Source organism: Neophocaena asiaeorientalis, unplaced genomic scaffold, assembly GCF_003031525.2.
Source record: "Neophocaena asiaeorientalis asiaeorientalis breed wild unplaced genomic scaffold, Neophocaena_asiaeorientalis_V1.1 scaffold26, whole genome shotgun sequence".
NCBI classification, from domain to species: Eukaryota; Metazoa; Chordata; class Mammalia; order Artiodactyla; family Phocoenidae; genus Neophocaena; species Neophocaena asiaeorientalis.
The window spans coordinates 5,796,878-5,820,247 of record NW_020173108.1 but is presented as its reverse complement, the minus strand read 5'-3'; the positions used below and the strand labels follow the sequence as shown (position 1 = coordinate 5,820,247).

General features: G+C 41.2%; 1 protein-coding gene across 1 annotated transcript; it reads left to right on the top strand.

Annotated features, from left to right (window-relative positions):
* Nucleotides 1–8,168: 8,168 nt before the first annotated feature.
* LOC112398692 (small integral membrane protein 20-like) lies at nucleotides 8,169–9,076 on the top strand. The gene has a single exon (XM_024743389.1). The coding sequence runs from the start codon at nucleotides 8,231–8,233 to the stop codon at nucleotides 8,432–8,434; it is 204 nt and encodes a 67-aa protein (XP_024599157.1). The 5' UTR covers nucleotides 8,169–8,230; the 3' UTR covers nucleotides 8,435–9,076.
* The last annotated feature ends 14,294 nt before the right edge of the window (nucleotides 9,077–23,370 follow it).

The window sequence follows — 23,370 nt, the reverse complement described above, 5'->3', positions numbered from 1 at the left end:
GGTGGCCTCGTAGAATGAATTTGGGAGTGTCCCTCCCTCTGCTATATTTTGGAAGAGTTTGAGAAAGATAGGTGTTAGGTCTTCTCTAAATGTTTGATAGAATTCACCTTTGGAGCCATCTGATCCTGGGCTCTTGTTTGTTGGAAGATTTTTAATCACAGTCTCAATTTCATTACTTGTGATTGGTCTGTTTATATTTTCTATTTCTTCTTGGTTCAATCTTGGAAGGTTGTGCTTTACTAAGAATTTTTCCATTTCTTCCATGTTGTCTATTTTATTGGCATATAGTTGCTTTTAGTAATCTCACATGACCCTTTGTATTTCTGCATTGTCAGTTGTTACTTCTCCTTTTTCATCTCTAATTCTATTGATTTGAGTCTTCTCTTTTTTTTTCTTGATGAGTCTTGCCAGTGGTTTGTCAATTTTGTCTATCTTCTCAAAAAGACAGCTTTTAGTTTTATTAATCTTTGCTATTGTTTCCTTCCTTTCTTTTTCATTTATTTCTGATTTGATCTTTATGGTTTCTTTCCTTCTGCTAACTTTGGTGTATTTTTGCTGCATCCCATAGGATTTGGATCATGGTGTTTTCATTGTCATTTGTCTCAAGGTATTTTTTGATTTCCTTTTTGATTTCTTCAGTGATCTCTTGGTTATTTACTAACGTATTGTTTAGCCTCCATGTTTTTGTGTTTTTTACCTTTTTTTCCCTGTAATTGATTTCTAATCTCATAGCACTGTGGTCAGAAAAGATGGTTGATATGATTTCAGTTTTCTTAAATTTACTGAGGCTTGATTTGTGACCCAAGATCTGATCTATCCTGGAGACTGTTCCGTGCGCACTTGAGAAGAAAGTGTAATCTGCCCTTTTCGAATGGAATGTCCTATAAATATCAATTAACTCTATCTGGTCTGTTGTGTCATTTAAAGCTGTGTTTCTTTATTAATTTTCTGTTTTGATGATCTGTCCATTGGTGTAAGTGAGGTGTTAAGGTCCCCCACTATTATTGTGTTACTGTGGCTTTCCTCTTTTATAGCTGTTAGTAGTTGCCATATATATTGAGGTGCTCCTATGTTGCGTGCATATATATTTACAATTGTTATATCTTCTTCTTGGATTGATCTCTTGATCATTATGTAGTGTCCTTCTTTGTCTCTTGTAATAATTTTTATTTTAAAGTCTATTTTGTCTGATATGAGAATGGCTATTCCAGCTTTCTTTTGATTTCCATTTGCATGGAATATCTTTTTTCATCCCATCACTTTCAGTCTGTATGTGTCCCTAGGTCTCCTAGGTCCCTAGGTCCCTAGTGGGTCTCTTGTAGGCAGCATATATATGGGTCTTGTTTTTGTATCCAGTCAGCCAGTTTGTGTCTTTTGGTGGGAGCATTTAATCCATTTACATTTAAGATAATTATTGATACGTATGTTCCTATTACCATTTTCTTAATTGTTTTTGGGTTTGTTATTGTAGGTCTTTTCCTTCTCTTTTGTTTCCTGCCTAGAGAAGTTCCTTCAGCATTTGTCGTAAAGGTGGTTTGGTCATGCTGAATTCTTTTACCTTTTGCTTGTCTGTAAAGGTTTTAATTTCTCTATCGAATCTGAATGAGATCCTTGCCAGGTAGAGTAATCTTGGTTGTAGGTTTTTCCCTTTCATCTCTTTAAATATGTCTTGCCACTACCTTCTGGCTTGCAGAGTTTCTGCTGAAAGATCAGCTGTTAACCTTATGGGGGTTCCCTTGTATGTTACTTGTATTTTCCTTGCTGCTTTTAATATTTTTTCTTTGTGTTTAATTTTTGATAGTTTGATTAATATGTATCTTGGTGTGTTTCTCCTTGGATTTATCCTGTATGGGACTCTCTGTGCTTCCTGGACTTGATTGACTATTTCCTTTCCCGTATTAGGGAAGTTTTCAACTATAGTCTCTTCAAATATTTTCTCAATCCCTTTCTTTTTCTCTTCTTCTTCTGGGACCCCTATAATTCGAATGTTGGTGCATTTAATGTTGTCCCAGAAGTCTCTGAGAGTGTCCTCAATTCTTTTCATTCTTTTTTCTTTATTCTGCTCTGTGGTTGTTATTTCCACTATTTTATCTTCTAGGTCACTTATCCATTCTTCTGCCTTAGTTATTCTGCTATTGATTCCTTCTAGAGAATTTTAAATTTTATTTATTGCATTGTTCATCATTGTTTGTTCTTTAGTTCTTCTAGGTCCTTGTTAAATGTTTCTTGTATTTTCTCCATTGTATTTCCAATATTTTGGGTCATCTTTACTATCATTACTCTGAATTCCTTGTCAGGTAGACTGCCTATTTCATCTTCATTTGTTTGTTCTGGTGGGTTTTTACCTTGCTCCTTCATCTTCTGTGTGTTTCGCTGTCTTCTCATTTTGCTTAACTTACTGTGTTTGTGGTCTCCTTTTCGCAGGCTGCAGGTTCTTAGTTCCTGTTATTTTTGGTATTTGCCTCCAGTGGCTAAGGCTGGTTCAGTGGGTTGTGTAGGCTTCCTGGTGAAGGCGACTAGTGCCTGTGTTCTGGTGGATGAGGCTGGATCTTGTCTTTCTGGTGGGCAAGACCACCTCTGGTGGTGTGTTTTGGGGTGTCTGTGACCTTATTATCATTTTAGGCAGCCTTTCTGCTAATGGGTGCGTTTGTGTCCTATCTTGCTAGTTGTTTGGCATAGGGTGTCCAGCACTGTAGCTTGCTGGTTGTTGAGTGGAGCTGGGTCTTAGCATTGAGATGGAGATCTCTGGGAGAGCTTTCGCCATTTGATATTACATGGAGCCAGGAGGTCTCTGGTGGACCAGTGTCCTGAACTTGGCTCTCCCACCTCAGAGGCACAGATCTGACATCTGGTCGGACCACCAAGGCTCTGTCAGCCACATGCCTCAGAGGAGAAGGGAGAAAAAGGAAAGAAAGACAGGAAGGGAGGGAGTGAGAAAATAAAAAGAAATAAAGTTATTAAAATAAAAAAAATTTTAAATATCCAAAATTTTTAAAAAAAGAAAAAAGAAAGAAGGAAGAGAGCAACCAAAGCAAAAAACAAATCCACCAGTGATAACAAGGACTAAAAACTATACTAAAAAACACCCCAAAAAACAGACAAACAGAACCCTAGGACAAATGGTAAAAGCAAAGCCATACAGACAAAATCACACAAAGAAGCATACACATACACACTCACAAAAAAGGGAAAAATAAATCTAAATATATATTAAAAAATAGAAGAGAGCAACCAAATCAATAAACAAGTCTACCAGTGATAATAAACTGTAAATACTAAACTAAGGTGTAAACATAAAACCAGAAACCAGTCAGTTGCACATAGCAAACCCCAAGTGTACAGTTGCTTCCAAAGTCCACTGCCTCAATTTTGGGATGATTCGTTGTCTATTCAGGTATTCCACAGATGCAGGGTACATCAGGTTGATTGTGGAGATTTAATCTGCTGCTCCTAAGGCTGCTGGGAGAAATTTCCCTTTCTCTTCTTTGTTTGCACAGCTCCGGGGGTTCAGCTTTGGATTGGATGCACCTCTCCATGTAGGTCGCCTGAGGGTATCTTTTCGCTGCTCAGACAGGACGGGGTTAAAAGAGCAGCTGATTAGGGGGCTCTGGCTCACTCAGGCTGGGGGGAGGGAGGGGTACGGAATGCGGGGTGAGCCTGTGGCCGGCAGAGGCCAGTGTGACGTTGCACCAGCCTGAGGTGCCCCATGTGTTCTCCCGGGCAAGTTGTCCCTGGATCATGGGACCCTGGCAGTGGCGGGCTGCACAGTCTCCCAGGAGGGTAGGTGTGGATAGTGACCTGTGCTTGCACACAGGCTTCTTGGTGGCTGCAGCAGCACCCTTAGTGTCTCATGCCCGTCTCTGGGGTCCGCGCTGATAGCCACAGCTCGCAGCCGTCTCCAGAGCTCGTCTAGGTGGTGCTCTTAATTCCCTCTCCTCGCACACCCCAAAGCAGTGGTCTCTTGCCTCTTAAGCAGGTCCAGAGTTTTTCCCGGACTCCCTCCCGGCTAGCCATGGTGCACTAACCCACTTCAGGCTGTGTTCATGCAGCCAACCCCAGTCCTCTCCCTGAGATCTGGCCTCTGAAGCCCGAGCCTCAGCTCCCAGCCCCACCTGTCCTGGTGGGTTAGCAGACAAGCCTCTCGGGCTGGTGAGTGCTGGTCGGCACCGATCCTCTGTGCGGGAATCTCTCTGCTTTGCCCTCTGCACCCCTGTTGCTGTGCTCTCCTCTGTGTCTCCGAAGCTTCCCCCTCCGCCACCTGCAGTCTCCGCCCGCAAAGGGGCTACCTAGTGTGTGGAAACTTTTCCTCCTTCACAGCTCCCTCCCACTGGTGCAGGTCCCATCCCTATTCTTTTCTCTCTGTTTTTTCTTTTTTCTTTTGCCCTACCCAGGTATGTGGGGAGTTTCTTGCCTTTTGGGAGGTCTGATGTCTTCTGCCAGCGTTCGGTAGGTGTTCTGTAGGAGTTGTTCCACATGTAGATGTATTTCTGATGTATTTATGGGGAGGAAGGTGATCTCCGCGTCTTACTCCTCTGCCATCTTGAAGGTCTCCCTTCACCCAATTTAGATTTAAGTGATCGCTAAGTTTTCTTCTGTCTCTGCAATCCTATGATTCAGTTCACAAGAGACATCATCTTTAAAGCCTGGGTATAAATTCAGCCATGGTATCTTAAGTCTCTAAAATCTCAGTATCCAGAACACCAAAAACCCTGTTAGAATGCAATGAGAATATTTGTATGTTGGTGACAGAATGGAAAGTTAAGTATAATAAAGTGCTTTTCCTTAGAAGTACATATATGTTTGTTTAATTTCCTTTATGTTCCCAGAATTGCTCCATATCGTGGTGGTTAAGAGGATTATAAAGAGTGGTTATAGAGAAAGATGTAAGCAAAAAGCCCAAAATTCTGTTTCTGAGGGCAGATTATCTTCTTTCTGCCTTACTGGACTATGGACTACAAGTACAAAGATGTAGTCCAGTAATAATGAAGGACAATTGCATATGTAATAAACTGGAGGGTAGCAATAACATATTATTTCAGGCTTCTGGCACTATTATTTTCACAACTCAGCACATTTCCTATCCTTTTCTACTCCTTTAGTGCAGACTGCTTCCTCTCTTCACACAGGGATCAGCACAAGAACTAATAGGGGCTTCGCTGGTGGTGCAGTGGTTAAGAATCCCCCTGCCAATGCAGGGGACACAGGTTCGATCCCTGGTCCGGGAAAATCCCACATGCCATGGAGCAACTATGCCTGTGTGCCACAACTACTGAGCCTGCACTCTAGAGCCTGTGAGCCACAACTACTGAGCCAGGCAACTACTGAAGCCTGTGCACCCTAGGGCCCGTGTGCTGCAACTACTGAACCCGTGTGCTGCAACTACTGAAGCCTGCACGCCTAGAGCCCATGCTCTGCAGCAAGAGAAGATGCCACAGTGAGAAGCCTGTGCACTGCAACGAAGAGTAGCCTCTGCTCACTGCAACTAGAGAAAGCCCGCACACAGCAATGAAGACCCAGCGGAGTCAAAAAAAAACTCATAGGGTCCAAGAGCTCCGTTCACCTGGCTATTGTGGTTGGTTCAGATATGACACATGACCCAAGCAAGGCCAGTGAGAGCCCTTGTCCAGGACTTTACTATAGTGGAGTCAGTAGGGAAAACTGCTTTTGCTTCTGTGTTCCTAGAACTGGAAGGATATCTGTGTCTCCAGCAGGATAGCGCAGGCTCGCTCACGTGGTTGTTGTAGGTTTCCAAGAGAGTGAGTGGCGCATGAGGTCCTCTCAAGGCCCAGACTAGGCACTGGTACTTCACTACTTCTGCTGCATCCTATTGGCCAAAGTACAAGGCCAGCCCTGACTCAGAGAACAAGGAAATAGTCTCTAGTTTTAATGGGAGGAGTTGGAAGCCAAAGGGAATGAGTATAGGCAGGCATGGAAAAATGGGACCATAACTCATTTACTAAAAAAATTATTATGTACATATACTTCAAAAGTTAAGAAATTTCCTCAAGGTCACATGGCTAATAAGCGTTAGAGACAGGATTTGAGCCTTAATCTCCTGACTGAAAATCTCACTCTTTCAGTATTTCTCTCTAGTCTTGTTGATTGATCTATGTAGTCCAGATGTCACAACTTAATTAGTTTCTAAAGCCCTGTTCTTAGATCACTTTTGAATGACTTGTAAGTTATTATGATGAGTTCTTTATTATAGTAAAGGTATTAACTGTCCATGAATTGGTTTTTCTTGAGCCATACTTATAAGCATTTTTATTCATATTCATATCCACAACAAAAGGAAGTTCATATTTTTATCTTGCATCACAGCTATGATTTGAAATACCAGATGTTATTTGTAGGAGAATAGATAAAATAACTTGTAGTATGTAGCAAATTCTTAAATGATACTTAGAGGTAGTGAGGAAACAATGAGTTCAGGCAAGTGGGAAGGTGGAAGATGCTGAGAGCTATGAAAAGAGAAGAAGCCTGTCAACAAACAGAAGAAAGAGACAGTGGACCTCAATCCTGTAGGATTCTGAGGAGAGTAGTGGTGGTAGTGGCTATCATTTAAGCTGAGGAATCTTATAGCCTAGGGTGAAAGGCTCCATGCATATTCCAGGGATAGCTCTTTCCAAGGATCCTCAAAAGGATAGGTTATGGGGAGCAGAGACAGGCACACAGAGCCTGGTATTGCACTCTAAGACTCAGATGCCCCATACTGTGCCTCTACCAAAATAATTTAGCTCAAACCCTCTGTGAATGCCTAGCTTAAAAGTCTGGGTATTATAATTCTTCCTCTAGAACAGTCCTAAGTGTGTTGGGGGAAAGGGATGGCCACATAGGCAACTTTATCTCATGAAATTCAGTGATTAAAATGCATGATTGCTGTGAAGAAAGGAAGATTAGGAAGGTATAGAAACAAGCAGATTGTGGAAAATGAAAGGAGACAACTGTCAGAAACTTTCTTTCTGCAATTGAAGTAAGGGCTTCTCCCAGAAGGTAGCACTAGTGATTAGAACTGAACGCTTGTGAACGTCTCAGAGATCATTTGGTTTGAGGTAGGATGACTGGAACTCACACCTGGGATATAAACATGAGAAAGGGAGTGTTCAAATGGTTCAAATGAGACAGGAGTAGGTGAAGGAGGACAAGTAAGAAGACATCTCTGGATTGGTGAGAAAAGCAGATGGTTTTATGCCTTAGAAACTGGCTAGTAGGGGAAAAGGTCATATATATAGTTTTTAAACATCATAGTAGCCTATATGTTCACCTTCTTTTCATTACATTGGTAAACATGCCAATTTAATACAAGAATAGGTTCTGATTTTAGAATCTGGCGGTCAGGAAATTATGGGGTATCAAAAGAACTGTAGCATGTTCTCCTTGGAGCAAACAAGACAGGGATTACACTCTCCCTGATGAGCTTTCTAAGTGATTTTTTTAAGGAGGTTTGTGCATTCTGTGTTTAGAAGCACAGAGAACCTTGGAATGGAGAATCAGTTTTCCCTCTTGTCTGTTAGTCTGCATCCGGGCACTGGATGACACTGCCTAAGTCAAAGAAATTTGGCCTGCAGTCAAGGCTGGATCCCAGGGCTGTGGGACCTGATGTTCCTGTACCCCAGGTCTGAGATTTTGTCTGTATCAGATTGTCATCTGATTGCAGACTCTTTCCCTTACACTAAAAGGTGCAGGGTTCTAACTTCGAGAGTGAGAATTCTGTATAAGCCTGAAATCACTTTTCAACATGAACCATTTGAGATAATAGATCACATTTTATGATATTAAGAGAAATAACCCAAGGAAATTAAAAGAAAACAGATCCATGGCCATTAGATAGGACTGTCTCAGAAAGAAGACCAAAAAACCAAAAAACACGTTCAAGTAGGGCAACTTCATATAATCATTTTAAGCTTTTAAATCACAAGTCTGAGCTGTAGGAATGTCTTTGTTGATAAATGCAGAAGAAGGATCAGCCATTGGAACCATTTATCTTGCATTTGTTCAAAGCACCGAATAAATTACAGCAAAATTTTTAGAGTTTGGAATTTTACTGTGATGTGACAAGTACTCAAAATCAAAGATTTGTTGAATTTGCAAATAATATATATATATTTATAGTGATTGACCCTTCTTCTAAATCTGTAATTTAAAAGGGGAGGGGGGATACCGCCGGCAGCATCCGGGTTTCCAAGAATGAGGGCTGCTCGGCTGGTCAAGGCGGCCACCGGCTGGAGCCATGACCCCGAACCTGCGCACCACGCTCATTTTCGGCGGCTTCATCTCCCTGATCGGCGCCGCCTTCTACCCCATCTACTTCCGGCCCCTAATGCGGCTGGAGGAATACCAGAAGGAACAAGCCATAAATCGAGCTGGTATTGTCCAAGAAGACGTGCAGCCACCGGGGTTAAAAGTGTGGTCGGATCCATTTGGCAGGAAATGAAAAGGCTATCACCACCTCTGATTATGAAAGGAGACAGAGTCTTCATGCTTTCAGTTCTGCAGCAAGTACAGTAAATCACCTGGCTGAAGAACGATGGCTGGAGAAGAAAACTCTAGAAGGCTGTAAAGAAGAGCAGTGTGCACCAGGATTAATTCCCTTCTTAAGTATCAAAAGAACCCTGAAACAAATCACACCATTACGAAGGTTTTCATGATTTGGTTTCCCTTCTAAAAATGAAGCTTTCTCACCCAGCTGCATTTGGAGGTGATCTACTTATTATTCAGTCTCTACCTCTTACCTACCTGAGCTTCGATATGAATACTAGCAACCAGTAGACTTGGGAAGATCCTAGTCTGTTTTGCCATCTTCCAAATAAGAAGTTTCAGTGAAAAACCACCATATTGAGCAGCCTCATAGGGCTCTTTGAAAATGTTAAAGTTGATAAAACTCTTTGAGGACAAGGTACATTGTACTCTTTAAGAATAAAGAGTTCAACTCAACTATCTCATTGGGAGGGTTGCTGCATTTTGAAAAATAAATAACTATGAAGCAAATCAAGCTAAGTGGGTATGCATGCCTAGGAGAAATCATGTTGAATTAACTGAGTGAAAATATGTATATTAAAATGATTTCTTTTTACTTCAAAAAAAATAAAAGAGGAGGGGTCTTCCCTAGTGGTGCAGTGGTTAAGAATCCATCTGCCAATGCAGGGGACACGGGTTCAAGCCCTGGTCCGGGAAGATCCCACATGCTGTGGAGCAACTAATCCCGTGCGCCCCAACTACTGAGCCTGCACTCTAGAGCCCACGAGCTACAACTACTGAGCCCACACACCACAGCTACTGAAGCCTATGTGCCTAGAACCTGTGCTCTGCAGCAAGAGAAGCCACCGCAATGAGAAGCCCACGCACTGCAACGAAGAGTAGCCCCCGCTCGCCGCAACTAGAGGAAGCCCACATGCAGCAACGAAGACCTGATGCAGCCAAAAATAATAAATAAAATTTAAAAAATAAAAGGGGAGGAAAAGTAACCAAACAAAGCAATTTCACATTCTTCACTTCCAAATTCTGGTTGAAGGTATTTGAAAGATCAGGATGGTTTTCCATCTCTGGTGATTTAGACATGTTTTCAAAAACCAAAAGTAATCCAAGAGTATTGTTATTAATATACGTGTTATTCTTCACAAATTTATAGTAACAGCTGCCACCAATTTTGCTGGCTACATAGGGATATCTGTCTGTGGATGCTTCTTTTTATGGTTTCATTCTCTGAATATGTTATAAGCCAAGTTTGCTTAACTATTTTATTAAGTACGCTTCTTATTCTGGAATAATTTTATGTGTATAGAAAATTTACAAAGAGTGTGTAACAAGTTCTCATATACACTTCACCCATCTTCCCCTAATGTTTAACATCTGTAAGTGGGTGGAATCTTGGCCTGCAAAATATATGTCCACATCCCAACCCCCGGAATCTGTGAATGTGACCTTATTTGGAGAAAGAGTCTTTGCTGATGTAATTAAATTAAGGATTTTAAGATGAGATTGTTCTAGATTATCTGAATGGGCCTTAAATCCAATGACAGAGATCCTTATAAAAGACACAAAGAGGAGAAACATATAGAGAGAAGAGGACAGGGCTCGGTTTTTCACCAATATTCCTTTTTGGACCTAGGATCCAATCCAGAGTACCACATTGCATTAGCTGTCATGTCTCTCTGGTCTCCTCTGGTCTGTGACAGTTTCATAGTCCTTCTTTGTTTCTCATGATCTTGATAGTCTTGAGCAGCACTGGTCAGATATTTTGTAGACTATCCCCCACTATGGGTTTGTCTGCTATGTTTTTCATGATTAGACTGGGTTATGAGTTCTGGGCAAGAATACCACAGGGTTGTAGTACCCCTTTCATTACATCATAAGGGATATATATATCCACATGACTTACCCCTGCTGATGTTCATCTTGACCACTTAGGTGTGGTAGAGTTTTCCAGGTTTCTCCATTGTGAAGTCACTATTTTCCCTTTCCGTACTCTATTCTTTGGAAATAAGTCTTTAAGTCCAGCCCACACTCAAGTAGGTGGGAGATTAAGCTATACCTCCTTGGAGTATGGGGAGGATAGTATGTATTAGAATTTTTCTGTAAGAAATATGCCTTCCTTCCTCCCTTTCTTCAATCATTTATTTATATCAGTATCAATATATGTATATTTATTTTATAATCCAATTCTACATTATGATCTAATACAACATTACTTATTTTTTTGCCCAAATTATTCTAGCTTTTCTGGGTCTTATTTTTATTATTATTTTTATTACATTGTATGGTATTAATTTAAGCTTTCTTTTTGTTCCTTGGTCCATTAGCTATCTGTTGCCACATAACAAATTACCCCTAAGCTTAGTTGCTTAAAACAACAAACATTATTATCTTAGGGTGTCTATGGGTCAGCAATCTGGGTGTGACTTAACTGTGTGCCTCTGGACCCTCACAAGTCTGCAATCAAGGTGTAAGTTGGATCTGTAATCTTCTGAAGCCTCAACTGGGGAGGATCTGCTTTCCCATGCTGACACACGTGTTGTTGGTAGCCCTCAGGTCCTTGCTAACTGTTGCATGTAGCCATAAGCTCCTTGCCATATAAGCAAGAACCAGTCATAGACAGCTCACAACATGGCAGCTGGCTTCCCTCAAAGCAAGAGAGTGAGAGAGGGTGCCCAAGATGGAAACTGTAGTCTTTTTGTAACCTCATCTGGCAAGTGACAGTCTGTCACTTTTGCCCACATTCAAGGGGAAGGGATAATAGAACGGCATGAATATGAGGAGGTGGAATCCCTGAGGGCCATTTTAGAGGCTGCCCACCGCACCCAGTGTTGCACTCTTGTAGTCACTCACTTTACTTCACTAGAACGGACAGAAGGAAAAGAGAAGGGGGAAGCTTTGAAAAGCAAAACCCCAGTGGATTAAATGTTTTGCTTGCAATAATTTTCAACATCGTGTCACATACTACATGGTATCTACCTATCTACCTTATTGGTCATTTGTGCATTTATTTATTCATTCATTTAGGAGTATATGACATGTAACTTCAAATCCATTGTGACATTTCTGATCCCGGGATGTGGTCTGTCTGAAGTCTTTGAAAAACCTTTTTTTCTTAATTAGATAGCACCTGTGTGCTTATAGGTCATTTAAGCCCAAACACCACAGTCCCATTTCCACCAGGTGTCATGTGAGCAGAAGTGGAACAATTATTAATTGTAATTGAAGCTAAATGTAATTACTTTTATAACCTTGAGTTGTTCACATTGAATTCATAAACATTTCATAATGAAACTAGGGAATTATGAAGAATTACTGACAATAGCACCAGTAATTCTTCCATTTGAACTCAGTTCATCTTTAGATCCATAACCTTTAAATAAAATCATTTATTTGTGTCTTCTAGTTAAAAAAATAATTCATGCTCCCTGCAGAACACTCGAAAATGAAGAAAAGCCCAGAGGAAAACAACAAAACCACTCCAAACTTTATAGCATAGTGTTAACATTTTGATGCATAGAATTTCCACATTATTTTATACATATTTATGTATACATATATTTAACACCATTGGTATCAAATCTGTAGAATATTTAGAAATGTATTCTGAATATTTTCCTAACTAAATCATTATTTTAGCAAGGATCCACTTGGCTTACCATTATTGTCACTGAAATACCTATGCATGTGAGTTTCTGCTCTGTGGACACCTCTGCACTCATCCAGTAAACATCTATTAACTGCTTACTATAGGCCAGGCAGTGTGTTGATGGCACACGATAGAGAGCCTAGTGCAGTGGAGAGCACCTGCCAGGGATTTGGAAAACTCAATATTTCTTCCAGTTCTGCTACTAATTGTCTCATGTCGTTGGACAGATAAAAACCAATAGCTAACATATATTGAACATTCACTATAAGCTAGCTACTGTTCAAAACCGTTCATCTACACTCTTCACTTATTAAGTTTAATCACAACAGCTCAACAATGTAGATACTATTATAGCCATACTCATTTTGTAGAGGAAAAGATTGAGGCCAGAGAGGTTAAGGAACGTACCCAAACGCAAATAGCTAGTAGGTAGTGAAGGCAGGATTTAACACTTGTAGCTGATTCCAGAGGTTATGTTCTTAATCACTACTGTATACATTTTTTTTTCTTTTTGTGGTACGCGGGCCTCTCACTGCTGTGGCCTCTCCCATTGTGGAGCACAGGCTGCAGACGCGCAGGTTCAGCGGCCATGGTTCACGGGCCCAGCCGCTCCGTGGCATTTGGGATCCTCCTGGACCGGGGCACGAACCCATGTCCCCTGCATCGGCAGGTGGACTCTCAACCACTGCACCACCAGGGAAGCCCTACTGTATACTTTTGAAGTGACTATGAGCCCTCTGGGCCTTAGTTTCCTCATTGGAAAAATATATGAGTTGTCCTAAAAGTAGATGGTCCCATATGTCCTCTGCTTGTTTGCATGTATAGTAGCATTTTATCATATGCATAATTAACTTACTCAACTTCAAAATTTTCTCAAATGAAGAGAGCAGGAGATTGGTTCAAAATGGCGGAGTAGAAGGACCTGCTCTCGCTCCCTCTTGCGAGAGCACTGAAATCACAACTAACTGCTGAATAATCATCGACAGGAAGACACTGGAATTCACAAAAAAAGATACCCCACATCCAAAGACAAAGGAGAAGCCACAATGAGATGGTAGGAGGAGCACGATCACAATAAAATCAAATCCCATAACTGCTGGGTGGGTGACTCACAAACTGGAGAACACTTATACCACAGAAGTCCACCCACTGCAGTGAAGGTTCTGAGCCCCACGTCAGGCTTCCCAACCTGGGGGTCCAGCAACGGGAGGAGGAATTCCTAGAGAATCAGACTTTGAAGGATAGCAGGATTTGATTGTAGGACTTCGAGAGAACTGGAGGAAATGGAGACTCCACTCTTGGAGGGCACACACAAAATAGTGTGCGCACTGGGACTCAGGGAAAGGAGCAGTGACCCCAGGGGAGACTGAACCAAACCTACCTGCTACTGTTGGAGGGTCTCCTGCAGAGGCGGGGGTGGCTGTGGCTCACCATGAGGACAAGGGCACTGGCAGCTGAAGTTCTGGGAAGCACTTCCTTGGCGTGAGCCCTCCCAGAGTCTGCCATTAGCCCCACCAAAGAGACTGTAGGTACCAGTGCTGGGTAACCTCAAGCCAAACAACCTACAGGGAGGGAACCCAGCCCCACCCATCAGCAGACAAGCGGATTAAAGTTTTACTGAGCTCTGCCACCAAAGCAACAGCAAGCTCTACCCACCACCAGTCCTTCCCATCAGGACACTTGCACAAGCCTCTTAGATAGCCTCATCCACCAGAGGGCAGACAGCAGAAGCAAGAAGAACTACAATCCTGCAGCCTGTGGAACAAAAACCACATTCACAGAAAGATAGATAAGATGAAAAGGCAGAGGGCTATGTATCAGATGAAGGAACAAGATAAAAACCCCAGAAAAACAACTAAATGAAGTGGAGTTAGGCAACCTTCCAGAAAAAGAATTCAGAATAATGATAGTGAAGATGATCCAGGACCTTGGAAAAAAATGGAGGCAAGGATCGAGAAGATGCAAGAAATGTTTAACAAAGACCTAGTAGAATTAAAGAAGAAACACCTAGAAAAATTAAAGAACAAACAAACAGATGAAGAATACAATAACTGAAATGAAAAATACACTAGAAGGACTCAATAGCAAAATAACTGAGGCAGAACGGTTAAGTGACCTGGAAGACAGAATGGTAGGATTCACTGCTGCAGAACACAATAAAGAAAAAAGAATGAAAAGAAATGAAAACAGCCTAAGAGACCTCTGGGACAACATTAAATGCAACAACATTTGCATTATAGGGGTCCCACAAGGAGAAGAGAGAGAGAAAGAACCCAAGAAAATATTTGAAGAGATTATAGTCAAAAACTTCCCTAACATGGGAAAGGAAATAGCCTCCCAAGTCCAGGAAGCACAGAGAGTCCCAGGCAGGATAAACCCAAGGAGAAACACTCTGAGGCACATAGTAATCAAATTGACAAAAATTAAAGACTAAGAAAAATTATTAAAAGCAACAAGGGAAAAACAACAAATAACGTACAAGGGAACTCTCACAAGGTTAACAGCTGATTTCTCAGCAGAAACTCTACAAGGCAGAAGGGAGTGGCATGACATATTTAAAATGAGGAAAGGGAAGAACCTACAACCAAGATTACTCTACCTAGCAAGGATCTCATTCAGATTCGATGGAGAAATCAAAAGCTTTACAGACAAGCAAAAGCTAAGAGAATTCAATACCACCAAACCAGCTCTACCACAAATGCTAAAGGAACTTGTCTAATTGGGAAATACAAGAGAAGCAAAGGACCTACAAAAACAAACCCATTCCAATAAAGAAAATGGTAATAGGAAATACATATTGATAATTACCTTAAATGTGAATGGATTAAATGCTCCAACCAAAAGACACAGGCTCGTTGAATGGTTACAAAAACAAGACCCATATATATGCTGTCTACAAGAGACCCACTTCAGACCTGGGGACACATACAGACTGAAAGTGAGGGGATGAAAAAAGATATTCCATGCAAATGGAAATCAAAAGAAAGCTGGAGTAGCAAAACTCGTATCAGATAAAATAAACTTTAAAATAAAGAATGTTACAAGAAATAAGGAAGGACACTACATAATGAGCAAGGGATCAATCCATGAAGAAGATATAACAATTATAAATATATATGCATGCAACATAAGAGCACCTCCATACATAAGGCAACTGCTAACAGCTCTAAAAGAGGAAATCGACAGTAACACAGTAATAGTGGGGGACTTTAACACCTCACTTACACCAACAGACAGATCATCCAGACAGAAAATTATTAAGGAAACACAAGCTTTAAATGACACAATAGTCGAGATAGATTTAATTGACATTTATAGGACATTCCATCCAAAAACAGCAGATTACACTGTCTTCTCAATGCTCATGGAACATTTTCCAGGATAGATCACATCTTGCATCACAAATCAAGCCTTAGTAAATTTAAGAAAATTGAAATCATATCAAGCATCTTTTCTGACCACAACACTATTATATTAGAAATCAATTACAGGGGAAAAAATGTAAAAAACACAAACACATGGAGGCTAAACAATACGTTACTAAATAGCTAAGAGATCACTGAAGAAATCGAAAAATACCTAGAGACAAATGACAACAAAAACACGATGGTCCAAAACCTGTGGGATACAGCAAAAGCAGTTCTAAGAGGGAAGTTTACAGCAATACAATCCTACCTCAAGAAACAAGAAAAATCTCAAATAAACAATCTAACCTTACACCTAAAGGAACTAGAGAAAGAAGAACAAACAAAACCCAAAGTTAGTAGAAGGAAAGAAACCATAAAGATCAGAGCAGAAATAAATGAAATAGAAACAAAGAAAATTATGGCAAAGACCAATACAACTAAAAGCTGGTTCTTTGAGAAGATAAACAAAATTGATAAATCATTAGCCAGACTCATCAAAAAAAAGAGGGAGAAGACTCAAATCAATATTATTAGAAATGAAAAAGGAGAAGTTACAACAGACACCACAGAAATACAAAGCATCATAAGAGACTACTACAAGCAACTCTATGACAATAAAATGGACAGCCTGGAAGAAATGGAGAAAGTCTTAGAAAGGTATAACCTTCCAAGACTGAACCAGGAAGAAATAGAAAATATTAACAGACCAATCACAAGTAATGAAATTGAAACTGTGATTAAAAATCTTCCAACAAACAAAAGTCCAGGAGCAGATGGCTTCACAAGTGAATTCTATCAGACATTTATAGAAGAGCTAACACTCATCCTTCTCAAACTCTTCCAAAAAATTGCAGAGGAAGGAACACTCCCAAACTTTAATGTGATACACCATATTAACAAAGTGAAGGAGAAACACCATATGATCATCTCAATAGATTCAGAGAAAGCTTTCGACAAAATTCAACCCCCATTTATGATAAAAACTCTACAGAATGTGGCCTTAGAGGGAACCTACCTGAACATAACAAAGTCCATATATGACAAACCCACAGCAAACATCATTCTCAATGGTGAAAAACTGAAAGCATTTCCTCTAAGATCAGGAACAAGACAGGATGTCCACTCTCACCACTATAATGCAACATAGTTTTGGAAGTCCTACCCACGGCAATCAGAGAAGAAAAAGAAATAAAAGAAATCCAAATTGGAAAGGAAGTAAAACTGTCATTTTGCAGATACATGATACTATACATAAAGAATCCTAAAGATGCCACCAGAAAACTACTAGAGGTAATCAATGAATTTGGTAAAGTTGCAGGTTACAAAATTAATGTACAGAAATCTCTTGCATTCCTATACACTAATGATGAAAAATCTGAAAGAGAAATTAAGGAAACACATTTGCCATTCCAACAAAAGGAATAAAATACCTAGGAATAAACCTACCTAGAGAGACAAAAGACCTGTATGCAGAAAACTATAAGACACTGATGAAAGAAAGTAAGGATGATACAAACAGATGGAGAGATATACCATGTTCTTGGATTGGAAGAATCAATATTGTGAAAATGACTGTACTACCCAAAGCAATCTGCAGATTCAGTGCCATCCCTATCAAATAACCAATGGCATTTTTTTTACAGAACTAGAACAAAAAATCTTAAAATTTGTATGGAGACACAAAAGACCCCGAACAGCCAAAGCAGTCTTGAGGGGAAAAAAGCGGAGCTGGAGGAATCAGACTCCCTGACTTCAGACTATACTACAAAGATACAGTAATCAAGACAGTATGGTCCTGGCAAATACAGAAATATAGATCAATGGAACAGGATAGAAAGCCCAGAGATAAACCTATGTTCAACTAATCTATGACAAAGGAGGCAAGGATATATAATGGAGAAAACACAGTCTCTTCAATAAGTGATGGTGGGGGGCTTCCCTGGTTGGGCAGTGGTTGATCCCTAACACCATACCCAAAAATAAACTCAAAATGGATTAGAGGGCTTCCCTGATGGCGCAGCGGTTGAGAATCTGCCTGCTAATGCAGGGGACATGGGTTCAAGCCCTCGTCTGGGAGGATCCTACATGTCGCGGGGCAACTAGGCCCGTGAGCCACAACTACTGAGCCTGCGCGCCTGGAGCCTGTGCTCCGCAACAAGAGAGGCCGCGATAGTGAGAGACCCGTGCACTGTGATGAAGAGTGGCCCCCGCTTGCAACAACTAGAGAAAGCCCTCGCACGGAGATGGAGACCCAACACAGCAAAAATAGATAAATAAATTAATAAACTCCTATGCCCAAACATCTTAAAAAGAAAAAAAAAAGGATTAGAGACCTAAATGTAAGACTGGACAGTATAAAACTCTTAGAGGAAAACATAGGAAGAACACTCTTTGACATAAATCACAGCAAGATTTTTTTGATCCACCTCCTAGAGTAATGGAAATAAAAACAAAAATATCAAATGGCACCTAATGAAACTTAAAAGCTTTTGCAAAGCAAAGTACAAACAAGATGAAACGACAACCCTCAGAATGGGAGAAAATATTTGCAAACTAATCAACAGACAAGGGATTAATCTCCAAAATGTATAAACAGCTCATGCAGCTCAATATTAAAAAAACAAATAACCCAGTCAAAAAATGGTCAGAAAACCTAAATATACATTTCTCCAGAGAAGACATACAGATGGCCAAGAAGTACATGAAAAGCTGCTCAGCATCCCTAAGTATTAGAGAAATGCAAATCAAAACTACAATGAGGTATCGCCTCACACCAGTTAGAATGGGTATCATCAGGAAATCTACAAACAATAAATGCTGGAGAGGGTGTAGAGGAAAGGGAACCCTGTTGCACAGTTGGTGGGAATGTAAATTGTTCTCTATAATGGAGAACAGTATGGAGGTTCCTTAAAGAACTAAAAATAAAATTACCATATGACCCTGCAATCCCACTACTGGGTATATACCCTGAGAAAACCATAATTCTAAAGGAGTCATGTACCACAGTGTTCATTGCAGCTCTATTTACAATAGCCAGGACATGGAAGCAACCTAAATGCCCATTGACAGACAAATGGTTAAAGAAGATGTGTTGCATATATACAATGGAATATTACTCAGCCATAAAAAGGAACGAATCTGGGTCATTTGTAGAGATGTGGATGGATCTAGAGACTGTCATACAGAGTGAAGTAAGTCAGAAAGAGAAAAACAAATATCGTATATTAATGCATATATGTGGAACCAGAAAAATGGTACAGATGAACCGGTTTGCAGGGCAGAAATTGAGACACAGATGTAGAGAACAAATGTATGGACACCAAGGGGGGAAATTGGTGGGGGAGGGTGGTGTGATGAATTGGGAGATTGGGATTGACATGTATACACTGATGTGTATAAAATGGATGACTAATAAGAACCTGCTGTTTAAAAAAATAAATAAAATAAAATTCAAAACAAAGAAAAATAACAAGAGAGAAAGAGAGAGTAGGAGATTGAGAGAGAGAGTTTAAATAATGCAGGGGATTTAAATAGTACTCAGTGCAGATTTGTCAAAACCTATGGAGATAATGTATAAATGATTTCATTTAAAAATTATTCTTGGGCTTCCCTGGTTATGCAGTGGTTGAGAGTCTGCCTGCCAATGCAGGGGACACGGGTTCATGCCCCAGTCTGGGAAGATCCCACATGCCGCGGAGCAGCTAGGCCCGTGAGCCATGGCTGCTGAGCTTACGCGTCCAGAGCCTGTGCTCTGCAATGGGAGAGGCCACAAAAGTGAGAGGGCCCGTGTAACGCAAAATAAAAAAAAAAATTATTCTTACCATTGACAATGGAAAGAGATGTATTATTTATGTGACCAGGTAGGTTAGTGGTGGTAGATTCACCTACACTCTTGAAGAAAGAGTTGAAGAATTAATTGGTGAAACATTTACAAGGGATTAATTAGGGAGCCAATAAAATCATCTTACAGAACTGTAAAAAAATGCATTCTATGGCAATGTAAGATATTTTAAGGATCCATAACACTGTATGTAATTTTTTTCCACTTAACTGACTTTAAAATCAAACCTATGGGCTTCCCTGGTGGCGCAGTGGTTGAGAGTCCGCCTGCGCGTCTGGAGCCTGTGCTCCGCCACGGGAGAGGCTGCAACAGTGATAGGCCCGCATACCGCAAAAAAAAAAAAAATCAAGCCTACAAGTAAGATGTGAATCCATTTTAATAGTTACCTACTCAAATTAAAATTTATTGGAAAGATACAAGTTTATATCACAGAATTTGAAAGTAGAGGTTCATTCTGGCCTTACAAGGGACTGTACTATGACCAAAAAACCATTAGGATCCAAGTAGCAGTTTTCTGGATCTTTTTATTTCTTTGCTTCTGTATGGGGACTTGACTAATTCTTTTCTCTTTTCACACAAGCTTTCTTTGCTTCTTCATGCATGGGTGGAAAATGGGCATGCTGCATAATTTTTGAGACCAAGCACTCAGTGGAGAATGACTAGTGTTTCTGAGACTTAATTCCAAATATTCTGGAGGATGTGCTGTCTTAGACAGGTTTGTGGGGTCCAAGTGAGTATGGCTGTATGTCCCACTTTCCAGGAGAAACCGCAGGGTAGGAATCAGATCCAGAATGGGAACTGCTACGTGGTGTGTTTCAGCAGTCAGCCACTGATGGCCTCACAGAGGTTCCTGGATCCCTCAAGCAGGGCTCAGAAGCAGAGGGGAGAGTCACTGAACTCGCCAGAGCCCTGTGGACAGAAGTGAGGGAGGTCTTAATGGTGGTGAGAGAGTACCAGACTTAGGTGACTTAGTAGGTGACCAACAGCATGGCACTGTGGAATCCTTGGAGACTTAGATGCAACCCAGGAAAGTGAAAGTGTGAAAGGAAGAATGCTAAACCAACAGATTAAATTTTAACCCCTCCAGTGAAATGGAGCTTGAAATAAAAGCTAGACTGAATCACAGAGAAGTAATATTATGTTAGTAGCACACCTGCTTTGAAGGTTGAGACTTGTATCTAATACCCATGGAGACCTGTCTGGAATTTCTGTGATTCCTCATGCAGCATATTCCTGGACTAGAGATTGCAGACACACTCCAGAATTAGGGTCAAGTCACTTTGGGGGCAATACTCATGATCTCATGCAGAGATAAGGTTAGTACTCAAAAGACACCAGGAATCAGAAAACTGTGGACTGCAGTGAGATCAAGGTGGCAAGAGTTCTGCAAAAATGCTTTAAAGTTTTTGGGCAACCTGAGGGTGGTGGGCAGAAGGAAGAGAGGACAAATGTAACCTTAATAAAGTTAATGGATGGATTTGAGTTCTATAAGTGTCAGGAAAGTAATTATAAAGTTAGATGCATGGAATGTTCTTCTCAGGGCATCTTTCTCAGACTTTGGATGTAAAGAGTGGATGCCGAGGAGAAAGGAGTGATTGCAGGCAACACCAGCTCAGACCCTGCCAGATGGCATAGATGGGTACTTAGCCCAGCAGCGCTTTTGGGATGCCCTTACCTAGGCTGTTTGTAAGGTAGCTTCCAAGGCAGAAGGATTCTGTTGCTCTGCCGAATGGGTGTCCCCTTACTGTGTTATGGATTAATGTAATGGCCAGGGCCACAGTCAGACACTGTCTTGGGGAAGGAGACAGGACTCTTAAGCCTCTAGAGGGCACTGCTCTGCATTGGAGGACCTTTCTAAGACTGGTGAAGCACAAGCACGCCACTATTTTGTTTTGTTTGCAGGGAAAAAGGACCATTTTAATGGCAACTTTGTCTTAATGGAAACCGTCAGGCACTAACACTGGAGCTAAGTCCTGCTTGGTGAGGGTAGGATGAAAGGGTCTCAGAAAAGTTAGAGGACCAAAGAATAGAGCCACTTTGTACCTAAGAAAGCGTCTGGGCTCAGGAAACCCTTATATCTCTTTTTTTCTCCAGACCTCTGAAGCCCAGAGATATTGTAACAGAGATGTTGGGGATGAAGTAATGGTGGAAATTCAGGCTAGGGAGCCTGCTCACACACCTGCTGCCTTATTTAAGTCAATAACAGTTTTTCACTTCTTGGGTAAAGTGGGCTCCTTAATTCAGTGGAAATGATGGGTTGGTTTGGGAAGCAGGTGGCGAAGGGATTATTGATGGGAGATGGGAGAATTTCCTGGGTGACCTCAGATAAGGAGAATTATAAGGGCAAAAATCACCCAGGGTCTATTCTTATGTAAATCACCTTTGAGAGCCCAGAGAAAATATCACTCCTGTGGTCAGGGGCTGCCTTATACACAGCAGTTCTCATCCTTCTGAGATTTGGACCCAGGTCTGAACTGTGGCATGTGTGTATCTGAAGGGGGCATTTGGTGAGGGTTAGGAGTGACGCTTGCAAGTAGAGTAAATTTTCTTTGTAGGGATGTAAATGTTTAATTCAGGAGGAGAATACGGTGGAATAATATCTTTGACATTTATTATTTTATTTCTTTTGGCACATCTTTCCTCTCTCCATTGGAGCAGATGGTCAGCTGTGAGCTCATCACCTCAGGAAGGGAAGTGACAGTGTAGAAAGAGCCTCTCTAGACTTGTGTTCCAAAACCCTAAATCCTTAGGAAACTAAGAGTATTTTGGGTATAGACAAAATATTTAGAAGTTGTAGGGGGAAGAAAACAGGCTTCCTCCAAGATTAGAGAAAGATCCCCTGGGCTGAAGGGTGAGAAGGGGAACAAGCTGAGCCTCAGAGAGGGGCTCCATGCCCTGGTGCCTGAGTGCAGTTCTGGAGGAATGGCTGCATGGAATGCCTGGCAAGTGGGACCAAAACAGCCTCTCATATGTTCCTATGTACCAGGGGCCTTGAAGCAGCAGACAGTTTCCCATATGGGGATTTCCAGACGGTACCTTGTTCCACTTGTTCTGTGGTCATCTATCCATGTGGGTCTCCACATTCTCTCCATTCTTTACACTGAGTAGTTTTCACAGCCCCTTGGAGTGAGGTAGCTCTCTCTGATTTTTCCTCTCTGCCAGGCTAGAGGAGGTAGCTTGTGTACCATGCTAAGACACGGCCGTCTGTGTGAGGCAGTCAGTGGCGCACCTTCCTCGATGTACCTCAATCTCTTTTTGAGGCCCTGGTACCTCTCTGAGGTCCCACTCTGATAACCAGGTGCTGGGACCTTCAGGTTCTTGGGTTCTTAGTCACCATGTTTCCTCTGCAGAAACCACAGTGAGGCTCAGAGGAGCATAAGAGCTTGCTAAAAGGGAAAATATGTTTTATAGGAACACAGAGGTATACATGTTCTCACACTTATATTGGGAATTCTGTGAGTCATCTCCCCCACTCCCACTGCACTCATGAGAGCAAATTATGGTCAGAGGTCTCCAGGTTACTCCCTCTGAGGCAAACTTGAATTGTTTTCACAGTAACACCTCTTTGGGCAGTCCAAGGGAGTTTTTAGAGGCAAAGAATTCAGGTTCTGAGATACAGACAAGTTCCTCCTACAGTGTATCAAGAAATGCCGTATCAAGCTCCTGCTACAGACTTTCAAACCACATCAGTCTCTCCATCTTGTGAACTTAGTATGACCATGGTCTGCACTAGCCTGCCACACAAAGGAAGGTCACATATTATTGTGGTTTGGTCATGAAATCAGCACTTAAACCAAAAATTTACAGTGACCACTACCCTAAAACTTTCTTAAATCTTCAGTTGAGCTTCATGTGAAGTAGGTGCCTCGTATTTAGGGACAGTGTTGTATTTTAAAAGTTTGTTTAAATTCTGGAATCACATTCAGTGTGGTGAGATGCTCACCCTATGAGAAGTAAATTAAGGGAAGAGCACTTTACATTTCTCAGATTAATCTCAGTTT